The 13,087-nt window shown below is 45.9% G+C and overlaps 2 protein-coding genes across 2 annotated transcripts; both read left to right on the top strand.

The window, feature by feature from the left end:
• Nucleotides 1-1,271: 1,271 nt before the first annotated feature.
• lrrc8da (leucine rich repeat containing 8 VRAC subunit Da) lies at nt 1,272-7,988 on the top strand. The gene is made up of 2 exons (XM_029132173.3): nt 1,272-2,477; nt 4,627-7,988. Exon 2 carries the CDS (start codon nt 4,629-4,631, stop codon nt 7,188-7,190), a length of 2,562 nt encoding a protein of 853 aa, XP_028988006.1. The 5' UTR covers nt 1,272-2,477; nt 4,627-4,628; the 3' UTR covers nt 7,191-7,988.
• Nucleotides 7,989-9,071: 1,083 nt separating this feature from the next.
• On the top strand, nt 9,072-12,993 carry LOC114844639 (uncharacterized). Its single transcript, XM_029132180.2, has 11 exons — nt 9,072-9,208; nt 9,328-9,440; nt 9,821-9,911; nt 11,123-11,549; nt 11,712-11,769; nt 11,893-11,959; nt 12,077-12,224; nt 12,293-12,353; nt 12,434-12,564; nt 12,636-12,725; nt 12,803-12,993. Exons 1-11 carry the CDS (start codon nt 9,123-9,125, stop codon nt 12,821-12,823), a joined length of 1,293 nt encoding a protein of 430 aa, XP_028988013.1. The 5' UTR covers nt 9,072-9,122; the 3' UTR covers nt 12,824-12,993.
• Nucleotides 12,994-13,087: the final 94 nt, after the last annotated feature.

The following is a 13,087-nucleotide window of genomic DNA, read 5'->3' as shown; positions in this document are numbered from 1 at the left end:
ATAATCTGTGGCTGGGGGGAGTAACCTTGGATTAGAAGCTACAGGTCACAACATGACGACGGTCTCAGGCACAGTTAAGTGTGTGAAACAAGCAGAGACCCATATAATGATGATGACACAGTAGAAGATGAAATGGTGCGTTCCTTCAGGCTGCATTTCTTTATTTCTAACAAGCAAATACACAACGCTAAGTAGCTCATTGCTTCAGGAGCAGTTTCTTCATTGTTTCCCATCTACAACACACATCCCCCCATTATATTGTTTGTATGTTAAATAATAGCAAAGTCTCAATACTTGACCAAACACCTTGTGTACACAACATGAGTGGTTCGACTTATTTGTCACACACACTTTATGGTCCAACCTAAATTGAGGTGTGTGTGTGTGTGTGTGTGTGTGTGTGTGTGTGTGTGTGTGTGTGTGTGTGTGTGTGTGTGTGTGTGTGTGTGTGTGTGTGTGTGTGCGCGTGTGTGTGTGTGTGTGGGTTTGTTGTTTGGTTTATGCCTTTGACCAAAACGTGACATGTTTTTTTACACTTACAAGACTAAACTATACAAGAACCCCACATGTGCAGTCACAGCATTAGGTAGTGTTTATGAGAGCAAGACTATCCAGTCATTCCTTGTGAAACCTAGAAAGAGGTCTATGCTGAATAATTAACTTCTTGTGGACAAAACCTGGATACAATGAAAACTATTCTACTGTACGATTGTGGGAGTGTGAGAGCCATTGGCCCATTTACCCCACAGACAGGAAACCTCATATTGTCTAACCACTGCTCTCTCTGCCACCTGTGACAACAGACCGACACATTACAACATCTAAGGTTCATTCCCTTTATTGTATCTACTACCTACCTGCCCATTGTGCACTTGTTTGAGATTCTGCAGGTCTCCTCTATAAACTCAGTGAACGTGGACTGACTCATTCAATTCTGAGAAAACATTAAGTTCAACCTGCAAAAACAGGAATCTGATATAGTGCACTATATCTATTTTAGCTCCTGTGGAGCGCCTGAACAACACAGTCAAAATGAATTATGAGCATAATCCGTTTGCATGCGTTTATGCATGATCAGGTCCCACCTTCACATTTGATAGTGTATGTGCCCTGGCCAACTTTCACACATGCCTCGGTGAGCGCTTTTTGTCTCGTGTTTTTTTCCCCCTCTCTCTCAAAGTACAAGGGCAGAGGGAGAGGCGGCAGGCACCTAACAGCCCAGGACCGGTTGGAACCTGTATCGGTTGCATTGAGGAAACACTTCCTCCACCGAGTACATCTTCAGCCGAATCAAGCAGGAGCTGGAGGTCACGCTTGACTTCAGTGCTCAGGGTCCTATTGACGGTTGAGTTTTTTTATACCATTTCGACATGTATCTAGACAGTAGCGCAGATTATAGGAGCTTAGTGTAACTGCCTGCATGTCAGACATGTGTTGTGGCAAAAATATATATTTCCATGAACTCCCAAAAGTATTTGTCGATTCTGAAATGGAAATAGAAACAAGGAAGTTCGCACTTGCTTCATGCCACACTGGAAAGAGACCAGACTTTTTTCCTCTTTTTTGTGTTTTCGTCATCGTTTACTTTATGCTGGAAATGAGAACGTGTTAGCGTGTGTTTAAAGCAATCTGTCTATAGTTTTCTTCAGTTTGCCTATAAACTCCTAACATACCTACATAAATGTAAATAAATAAATAAATAAATAACATACATAAATATTCTTGACACTTACCAGCCTTTATATTAGTGATACACATGAATATCTAAAATCAATATAAATATGTGTAGAGCTTTTAGACATATGACTCTTATTTGTATACTATTTACACTGTGTGCAAGTTTGCTTGGGTTGAAGATCAGAGTAGCCTATTTCTACAACTACAGCGAAGACACTGGGAAGTTTGCGGACTAAATGAAAGCATTGTAGAGCCCCGTGAACCTGCTGATGCAGCAGCAATAGCAGCAGGCGTAACATTACGAGCGGTCGCTTTCGCATTCAAAGGCGCTGTCGCGTAACGCTATTAACGCGTAATGTCGGCGGAAGCGGACGCAGGCCACGAGAAACCCCCTCGGTTCGTCTCAGGACAGCTGTTGACTGCGCGTCGCGTTTCCCGCACGCCGTGAACGCAGCAAGGAGGTGTCATCCTCCAGTGCGAAGCGTCCGTAGCGCCCACGGCAGCGGTCCGCGCGGCTCCATGTTGGATCCGCCTGTTCTCCAGGCATTCACTTCGCCGGAGGTGTACCTGCATGTGTCGTCTAGCGCGTGAGGGGTTCGGGCGTGAGGCGGGCGGGCGGGCGACACGCAGCTCCGCCGGGACTTCGCCTTGTTCGCAGCTTTGTTTTTCGCACCATCGTCATTCTCGCAGTTTTTAACGGGGCTGAGAATTTAGGTTAGAGACGCACCTGAGGAGCGCGGCGAAAAGTGGCGCCCGGGCGGACGAAGGGCAAATCGGACTCAGATAACGCCGCGCAGAAAGTAAGTATAATTCTTACGACGTGTTTTCACTTTCCATGTGCCATTTTTTTTTAATCCAGGGCATTCAGAAACCAACTTCACTCGCCTCTTTGCGCATGAGCGACGGACTAATGGTTCCCGGAGGGGTGGTGGGGGTGAATGTTACCTGGTGTGAATGTTTAACAAAAGCTCATCTTGAGTTTCACGCTTTTCAACAAGTCACCTGACCAAAATCCAGGACTTAGTGCGTGAACCCCCAACGTTTCCACGCCGAACTGGACAAAGCCGGTGTTTCCCACGGGCCGATCTGTGCCGCTCACCTGTACCTGAAGTTAACCCACGCTGGACATCACTAAACTTAGATCACCTTAGCGGGATTAATGCCTCCTGTCACCACCACGTGGTGGAGGTTATTTTAGCCTATTCTTTTTTAACTGGGCTGCTTGTTCCCACAGAGACCGGTTGAAACTGTCACACAACTTTGCCTATTGTTATACAAAGGGCAGTGTTGTCCTCGGCCCCCGGCCTGTGGCACCGTTCCCCACTCTTCCCCCACCTGAACCGTGACCACACACACTATTTCTGTGTGTGTGTGTGCACAAATTAATTTGTCATCACCGGGTCACTTGTGTTTCAAATACTGCCACACCAAGGTTCTAGGTGAACTGCTCCTTTATTGCACTGGCTGGCCGCCACAGGCTTCTGTACACATTACAACACTACTGAGACCAGTAGAGCCACAGTTTGTGTGTTTGGTCCAAATGTCAGCCTAAACAACCACAGTGTATTAAGTCATGTGATGTTGTGTCCAAAATATATATCCAGCGTCATAAATTGGAACCACCTGTCTATATCCATATCTGATTTAGATACATATCTGCATGCAATACAACAAACTTGATCAACAGTGGGATTTGGGACTTTGGCTACAAGCAAATAAGCACCCCCCCCCCCCCCACCATTTCCAACACTGCCTACCAAACCGATCACATTTAGCTGACTGTAAAGGTTATCTTCATGGCAGACAGTCTGACTGCCACAGAGGAACAGGCACAGCTGCTAAATAACATGAATGATGGCTCTGTTATATTCAAGCGTCCCCGGTGGCAATGACACAGAGTCATTAGACACATTAACAGGAGCCTGAAAGCAAATGGAACTGTCCTTCTTTTGTGATGATCTGTTGTCTGTGATTGTGAATTTGAAAATATGGACAGATGTGTAACTGCTGTGTGAGTAATCCTTAGTGATCACTGGATGTGGCCTATGCATGAAGGCTTCACTAACGCTGGGCCAAAGTGCAGATTTATTGCATCACACGTATTAGTTCGGGATCAAAAGTGTGCGTGAAGACCTTCAGTGCCACAGTCTTGATTCTCTGTGATGTTGATTGTTCACATGATTTGGATTTATCGCCAGAAGCACTAAAATGTCTGTTCTAATATAAAATGCATTTGTAAAACTGTTAAAGGTTTGAAATCAGAGTCTCTCAGAGTTTCTCTAACACACGAGTGCCAATTATCTACTGTATGTGAAAATACTATTCATGGCTCACTTCTAAATGGCTACATGTAGTAAATTAGGGGAAGGCGGCGGTGCGCTACATGAAACACATGGATGCCAAACGTCTCGGTGGGTCAGGACAACTGGTGGAACTGGGCTCACATCAAAGGAATGTGCACTGTTCCAGTACAAACCTGCTGTGGCGAGTCCGGCTGCGGCACAGACATCATTAAAACGTGACCGAGGCTGACTGAAACTGGACTGAGCAGCGAGAGGAAGTGAGGAGTGAATTCTGCACGCTATGATAAATCGGCGGAGCACGCTGACACACAGCGGTGCCTTCACAGTCACACGTCATACCTTTCAAAGCCCGAGGTACAATGTATTACTCCAGCTTTGGCGACCGCTGTGACACGGAGCCTCGCTTTTGGCAGCGCGCGATGGGTTTGGACCAGAAATGCTGAACTTCCTGGTTTCTAGGTTGTGTGGTCTGGGGATACATGTTGGCCTTTCTCCCCTTCATTGTTTTCTGAGACATTATTCATTCCAAAAGCACCGAACACATTCTACTCCGAGCTCTGGAACATAAAACAGGGCGTTTTAAGGATTAGTTTAATCATGAATCCTGAAACGATCCATTGACTGACTCTCTCCCATTTACTTGCAGCCATGTTCACTCTCACTGAGGTTGCGTCTTTGAACGACATTCAGCCGACGTACCGCATCCTGAAGCCGTGGTGGGACGTCTTCATGGACTACCTGGGGCTGGTCATGCTCATGTTGGCCATATTTGCCATGACCATGCAGATCACCAAGGACCAGGTGGCCTGTCTTCCCTACCTGGAGGACAAGGCGGACGCCTCGGCAACGAAGCTCGGCTCGTTCCCTCACTGGAGCTCGCCGGACGCAGCCCCGCCTGCAGCCACCAGCGCCCCGGTGCTGGCGTCCGCCCCGCTGGTCACCGAGGACCTAACGGACGAAGCTGCCCACCAAATCCACGTCAGTCAGAAGCAAACTGCTGAGGTGGCAGAGAAATATGTCAACCAGCCTCAACCGACCGGGGTCAAGACCAATCTGGACTTCCAACAATATGTCTTTGTCAACCAAATATGCTACCATGTTGCCTTGCCCTGGTACTCCAAGTACTTTCCATACCTTAGTCTCATCCACACGATTGTTCTCATGGTCAGTAGCAATTTCTGGTTCAAATACCCCAAAACAAGCTCCAAGATCGAGCACTTCGTGTCCATCCTGGGCAGATGTTTTGAGTCTCCGTGGACTACGAAGGCTTTGTCTGAAACGGCTTGTGAGAACTCGGAGGAGAACAAGCAGCGGTTCACCGGCACCTCGGCGGCACAGAAGCAGGTATCGCTGGAGGGGAGGGATGAGAACGCCAGCGTCACCTCCACCACCCCCATGCTGGGGGTGGCGTTCTCCGCGGATAAGCCCGTGGCGGAGGTCCCGAGCGGGATGACGATCCTGGATAAGAAGGACGGGGAGCAGGCCAAGGCCTTGTTCGAGAAAGTGAGGAAGTTCCGAGTTCACGTGGAAGACAGCGATTTCATCTACAAGCTCTACGTCGCCCAGACCATTGTCAAAACTGTCAAGTTCATTCTGATCCTGTGCTACACTTCGACCTTTTTGGCTGAAATTAAATTCACGCACAACTGCAAACCCGACGTGGCGCAGCTAACGGGATACTCCAAGTTCTTCTGCACCCACAACATGGCTTTCATGCTCAACAAGCTGCTCGTCACCTACATGGCTTTAATCCTGATCTACGGGATGACTTGCCTGTACGCTCTCTACTGGGTGTTCCGGCGCTCTCTGAAGGAGTACTCCTTCGAAAAGGTGAGGGAGGAAAGCAGCTTCAGCGACATTCCCGATGTCAAAAACGACTTCGCCTTTCTCTTGCACATGGTTGATCAGTACGATCAGCTCTACTCCAAGCGCTTCGGCGTCTTCTTGTCCGAGGTCAGTGAGAACAAGCTGAGGGAGATTAGCCTCAACCACGAGTGGACCTTTGAGAAACTGAGGCAGCTGGTGAGCCGTAACGCGCAGGACCAGCAGGAGCTGCACCTTTTCATGCTCTCCGGGCTTCCGAATGCGGTGTTCGACCTCATGGATTTGGAGGTGCTCAAACTGGAGCTGATCCCCGAGGTGAGGTTCTCCGCGAAGGTCTCCCAGATGACGAGCCTGCAGGAGCTGCACCTCTGCCACTGTCCTGCCAAAGTGGAGCAGACCGGCTTCGCGTTCCTACGCGACCACCTTCGCTGCCTTCATGTGAAGTTCACCGATGTGGCTGAGATCCCGACCTGGGTGTACTTGCTGAGGAATTTGAGGGAGCTTAACCTAATTGGCAACTTAAACTCGGAGAACAACAAAATGATCGGCCTCGAGTCCATGCGAGACTTGAAGCATTTAAAGACATTACACCTGAAGAGCAACCTCACTAAAATACCGACAAGCATCACAGATCTTTCACCGCATTTGATTAAGTTAGTGGTGCACAATGACGGTACGAAATTGATGGTACTAAACAGTTTGAAGAAGATGACAAATCTCATCGACCTGGAGCTGCACAACTGCGAACTGGAGCGGATCCCCCACGCCATCTTCAGCCTGACCAACCTACAGGAGCTCGACCTGAAATCTAACCACATCCGAACCATAGAGGAGATCATCAGCCTCCAGCACCTCAGGAGGCTGACGTGCCTCAAGCTGTGGCACAACAACATCACCGCCATCTCATCCTCCATCGGTCAGGTCAAGTCCCTGGAGACTCTGCAGCTCTCGCACAACAAACTGGAGGCGCTCCCCGTAGCCCTCTTCATGCTGCCTAAGCTGCGGCATCTGGACGTGAGCCACAACTCCATCACAGTGCTCCCTCCGGATGTCGGGTTCCTCCAGAACCTGCAGCACCTGGCTATAAACTCCAACAAGCTGGAGGTGCTGCCCAAGTCTCTGTTCAGATGCAGCAAGCTCAGGGTCCTGTGTCTGGGCCACAACGCCCTCACTGTGCTGCCAGAAGCTGTGGGTCAGCTGGTCCAGCTCACGCAGCTGGAGCTGAAGGGAAACTGTCTGGACCGACTGCCCATCCAGCTCGGAAGCTGCCGCCTGCTGCGGAGGGTCGGCCTGGTTGTGGAAGACCACCTCTTTGACACACTGCCTGTGGAAGTGAAGGAGAGCATCAGCCGTGACACCAGCGCGCCCTTTTCAAGTGGCTTATAATTCAGAGACAGTAAAGACCAAGGTGTATAAAAGAAAAGAGACGTTTTGTGTAACCCACAAAGACAGAACAATAGTATTTTCTTGATTAGTTTAGTAGGCCGTGTCGTATCAGATCGCGTTACTCGAGTATGTATCTAAATCAGCAGATATTTTATTTTATTTTGCTCCGCATTTTTATTTCTTTAGGTAGAAAAAACACTGAATAACTATTTTTTTGATGTAATAATCTCCAGACCAAACCTTGATTGCTCAGTCTGTAGTTTTGACGTTGTTGTTTGTAGGTACTCAGGTAAAACCATGGGAAACAATCTTCTGCCTTAACTGCTGCTATTTTTTACAGTGGGGGCTTAAACTAAGGCCAAATATAAACATTTCATTTTAAACGTTTAAATTTTTATGGAATGACATTTTCTTGTTAGAATCCTAACGTTTATTGTCCTTTTATGTTTTTGTAGCTAACAAAATGAGTTCAGATTGTGAATCTCAGGTGGAGAACAGAAAACCACAGATGCCAGAGATTGTATGAGAAAGCCTATAATGATTCATTTGCACATTCGCAGAACTAAAGATTTAATGATCATTGAATGTCCTCTTTAAGATATTAGCGAACTGAAAAAGGGAAGTCTTTTGACCATCATTTTTTATGAATGATGTGCTATATGCAGATGTGTGTCCTATGTGTGAGTCACGTAATGTTGAGTCTGCCTTTGTTCTTCCTAGCGGATTAATGTGTAGGCCTGTTTGTATCCTATGCTTAAAGTTAAAGACGTTACGACACAATAAAGATTTGATTTTATATCCATGGCTGATAATGATTAATACTACAGGTGAAAACAACAAATGCTCATATTTAGAGCTGTTGTGTTGTTACTGTTACATAATTCAGATTTTTTTGCTTCCCTGAACATCAACATTCATCCTAAAATCTTAATATTCTTATAACTAATTAAACAAATCTTAAACCATTTTAGATGGTTGACATTGTTTCTCTTTCGTATTGAGTAACACACAGGGTGCAACATACAATTTACTCAATGTCAACACAAAAGTAAATTTCTGTCATCAATTCTCTGTTACCTTAGGAAAACGAAACACTTTTGATTGATCAATGATATTGCTTTCAAATGCATTTCATTTGCAATGCAATGATGCATCTGAATAACTTCAAAATTCAAAAAACTTTATTAATCCCAGAGGAAAAAATTGCTTTGGCCACTTTCACATAGTATAGAAGGGAAGACTGAAAATAGTAGAAAGTAGTATCAGGACAGACATGTAATATATACATAGATATATATAAATACATATGTATATACATATACACACACACTATCAAATCAGGTTACTTTGTATGCACTGTATATACATACAACTGCTATAGACTGCTGCAGACATATCTACACATGTATTTACTCTGCTACACAGAGTACTACTTTTTCCAGTCCAAACTCAATGGCTGAATTACGCTATAAACCTTTTGGGAAATTCACCGGTAGAGTCAGAAGTCAGCGTGGGAAGTTTTATTGTCCTATGAAGACTCAATGCCAACTCTTCTACTCTGGTTTGTTTTATTTTTGCTTGTCTCCCAGTGTTCCCAGTGTCCCAGCGGCCATGTGTCAAAAGCCACTGCCCAGGAGACGCATCAGCATTTCTGCCTTTACTCACTGGTTTAGTTCCCAGCATGAACGTCTGACAGATGCAGCCAACCTCGAAATGTGGCTGCTCGTTTTGGACAATAAAACAAATAGAATTGAATAGTTGTTTTTTTAACACGACTTTTAAGTCATATGTTCAGACTCGGGGTCTCTTGTTGTGAAATGCTGCCATCTATCGGCCGCTGCGAGTAGTTGTCCAATAAGCGGCTCTCCGTAGGGAAACTAGCGTCTCGTCGCCCGCAAGCTGACTTACCTGCTTCCATCCGGCGATCAGACGATGAACCGGCAGACTCCTGCTCCGTTCAGCGCCGCCGCGGCGCCCAGAGGAGCCGCTCCGACGTACAAAGCGCAGCAGGCTGCAAGGTAAGCGGCCGCTGACGTCAACGCCACTGTTTACAGCCAGTTAGCTTAAGCTAGTAGCAGAGCAGCTAGCCCAACGTTCCCTGCGCGTGTTTTCATTTTGGTACGTGTGAATGAAACAGAGTTCCCGTGGAATTCATACAAGCCATGAAACTAATCCAAGGGCAGCCGTCGAAACCCGACGTCAGGACGTTTGTCACGGCTTCTAGGACTCAGCTGGTCCAGAGACGTGCAGGTAAGAGGTCACTGAGGCAACCAACGCCTACAGACCAACGAGCTGCACTTCTTACCTCATCGTGTAGTCTCATCGTAACTCACCAGCATGTTTATTTCTGGAGTGGAATCTTCACTTTGAAACGGGGAGGTTTGTTAGTTTAAAAAGGTGCTATAACAAATACAAAACACTCACAATAACTCGTTGGAAGTTGATTCATCCTAAACTCAACAACACAACATACAGCTGTGCGCTCAACAAACCAAAACGCCTCCAGCTGTTTTTAAGTTGTGGATGTGAAGGATTGTGTTCAATGTTTAGCTCACAGGGTTTAGTTGTAACTATACATGTATAGGTTGTGTACGTCCGTATAAGTTGGCTTCATGCTTCGGGCTCTGCAGGCCAGCCTCCTGTTAAAAAATGGAAATCCTCGTTCAAACCGGTCGACGGAGATGACGACTCTGACGACAAGGACACGAGCAGTTCAAAAGGGTACGTGGACCATCTATACTCAGTTTGTGGATCCTGCCAGGTCTCTCTTGACTCCCTTGCAAAAACATTGTACGTTGTCTTGGTATATTTCAGTCGATGAATTAATTTATTAAGCCTTGAATGTACTGCAAGACTGTTCTCACAGTTCTCCGTGTACTTTAATCTTTGATGTCCTGTGATGACTTTGGTGACTTCATGTATTATTTCAGGTGAACCATGACAGATTCCAGGAAACATTCCTGAAGAAGTTAACAAAGGTTCACGCCCTGTATTTAGTCATGTGCAAAGGTTGGCAACCCATTAACACTTTTATGTAAAAATACAACAGAACCACTGCCCTGACTTTGTGGGTAGAGGTGAGGTTGTTAGTGCAGCAGGAGTCTGAAGAATTTAGGAGGTTAAGTTTGGGTTTTATGCTGTTAGTCATCAGCTTTTCATTTTAAGCCTTTGACCAACCATCAGCATGTTTATGGACCTTTTTGTAAAAGCAGATGTTTTCTCACGCTGCTGTTCTGGGGCCTTCAGGTGCATGGCAACACAGTGAATCTGGAAAGGCTCATAAAATCTAAACATTTCCAAAACAACATTTTGCAATGACAATGATGATGATTGACTTTTAGAATTTTCTCAGGAGTGGATGTGCCAGCACATTCACTGGAGGTCAGAGTATGCACAAACCATAATGACCTCACTAAGTCCATAACAGCACAATAAGAGGAAGACTGAACAAGTATGGTGTGTTTGGAAGGTTGCCAGGGGAAAGATTCATCTGTCCATCAAGAACATGGTAGAACAACTAAGATTTACAAAACCTCTGGCACTGTGACTTATAGACCGATGAGGTCTAAATCATTCACAGCATTTCAGTAAGAGACACGGTCTAAACAGCCTAAAGCAGACCAGCAGACCAGTAAATGCACACAGGCTCAAGTCATGGAGGGAATAATTACTTGAAGTCACTGCTACTAAATTTTAACTAAATCTTAACAAAGTTATGGGGCCTAATTAATATTTAGTAAAAATTGGCATGACGCATGAAGTTTCGTGTGGTTCATCTGGGTTTATTTTTGCCTGATGCGAAGACCTAATGATGTGATTTGCATGTTGTACCACAAACAGAGTAAAAGAGCAGGTAGTACCGTTGGCACTTGACTCTAAATCGCTGTAAACTGCCTCCAGGACACTTACAGCGACTCCTCCATCTCCCTCAGGGTTGATCTTTATGACCCTTACCATCCTGCCTTGTTGGACTCCGAGCTCGAGGTGATGAATAGGAGCAACTCTGAACAGGACAACACGCTGCAGCACTGTTTGTCTCAAGACCGAGGCTGCAAGAAAAAGAGCCGCTGGGACTGCTCTGACCAAGACATCCAACTCTTCAGGTCTGAGAAAAGACCTTGTGAAAATCCAGGTTTCAGTCCTGCTCATAGACTGCCTTACAATCCAAACACTGAGTCCATTGAACCACTGAGGTATGACAACATAGGCCGACTTCAGGCGCACAGAGGGCAGTCCAGGCTGTGCAGCCCTGACAGGGGCGTTCATGGCGCCTCAGCACAACGGCTGCCTACATCTTATGGAGGACAGAGGACCAACGGAGAGGAGAGGATGATGGAGTACCGGAGGGAGGTGTCACCGGTAAAATAATCACATTATGAAATTATGAAACAGGTATTTAGTTTGGGTTCTACATACAAATACAGAAATTGCTGAGTTGTAGATTAAATCAGGATACAGAACCTATCTTGAATGATGATAATAGTGTTAGTCAGAATAAAGTAGTCCTTCCTTTCCTCTCAGGTGACCGACGCATTGAGACTTCCCAGGTCCCAGAGGGGCTACCACCAACAGGAAACCGGTACGCTGGTGTGTCCCTGAACTAAAGACTCCTGCTGTTTTGATGTTTGCCCAGTTACACAGTTGAAATCACATCCAGTGCACATATTGAACCAATTATTGTATGTATATTGCTGCTCTACAGGGCAGGACCGTATCAACCTGGGCACAGAGGTGACTAGGAACAGCCAGAAAACGATTATAGCAGACGAGTAAGCACTCCCACACCTTTACTTTGACAGAACTTAAGCTAAATGTGTTAAGATTCTATTATCGGTGCATCGTGGGAGCAACTCCTGCAAACTTCACAAACGTCTGCTTTCCTGTAGGAGTCCCATCACCTGTGACCTCTGTGAAGTTGAGTTGTCTAACGGGCAGGAGCTGGAGGACCACTTGGACAGCAAAAGCCACTGGGACACTCTGGAGCATATTCAGCAGCAGAACGACTACGATGACCTCACTGTAGCTTTTCTACAGGTACGACGATGCAGTTACTCTGTATTGAGCTTCAACCTGTAGACTCAGATTGTTTCTTATTCCTAAAGGAAGTCATGCTGTATAAGAGCCGTCAGTCTAGCCGAGCCATAGAGGACAGTGCTCTTCAAGGTAAGTGACGCTAAATTGTCACAAACGAGTCTTGCCTCTTATCTTCTATTCACTAAAACCTTTGATTTTTGTACTTGCAGCTCTACAAGAAAACGACCACATGACAAAAGTGGAAATGTTCCACTGCGCAGCTTGCGACATCTTTGTGTCCACATCTGCGTCCTCGGTGCAGGCTCACATCACGTCTCAGGGTCACCTATCAAACACAAAGGTAACACAGCAGACTTTGGCACGGTAAAAACAACAAAACCGTTTTTCTCATTTGCATTTTATTTCTTTAAGGGGTTTGAGGCGCAGCAGCGACTTGCTTGCCTCAGCAAAGCAGAAACCATAATTAAGAAGCTGAAACCTCAGTTTGAACACTTCATGCAGGTATGGGGCAGTGGAGTGATATATTTTATGTAATAATGTATGCAGTTAGCTGACTCCATGGGGGTCTTCTCTTTCAGGGTGGAACCCCATTTGGATGACAAGAATGACTGAAAGGCACCGTTTACACAGAGATGCCAGTTGTTTTAGATACAGCTCAGATGTAAAACAGGTCAGAGTCACAGCCACACCATTGTTATGATGCTCATGTATGCTGTTATATACTCAGTGCCTGTTTGTGATTTGTTCAGAATAAAATATTTTGGTTTCAGGTTTGCTCACATGGATTTTTTTCAGAGGACTGAACTCTTTGGTTTTCATTCCGGGTCAAGTCTTGTGTGTAAAATGAATCAAAGAGAGGTGGA

This window comes from Betta splendens, chromosome 17 (genome assembly GCF_900634795.4).
Source record: "Betta splendens chromosome 17, fBetSpl5.4, whole genome shotgun sequence".
Classification (NCBI taxonomy): Eukaryota; Metazoa; Chordata; class Actinopteri; order Anabantiformes; family Osphronemidae; genus Betta; species Betta splendens.
Note: the sequence above shows the minus strand (reverse complement) of the source record. Positions and strands in the feature narration are given on the sequence as shown.

Excerpts from the sequence above, each read along its gene's own strand:
- LOC114844639 (XM_029132180.2), top strand. The coding sequence starts at position 9,123 with ATGAACCGGCAGACTCCTGCTCCGTTCAGCGCCGCCGCGGCGCCCAGA. Across the intron at positions 9,912-11,122 it reads GACACGAGCAGTTCAAAAGG|GGTTGATCTTTATGACCCTT; the intron begins GTACGTGGACCA and ends CATCTCCCTCAG. Across the intron at positions 12,225-12,292 it reads TCACTGTAGCTTTTCTACAG|GAAGTCATGCTGTATAAGAG; the intron begins GTACGACGATGC and ends TTATTCCTAAAG.
- lrrc8da (XM_029132173.3), top strand. The coding sequence starts at position 4,629 with ATGTTCACTCTCACTGAGGTTGCGTCTTTGAACGACATTCAGCCGACG.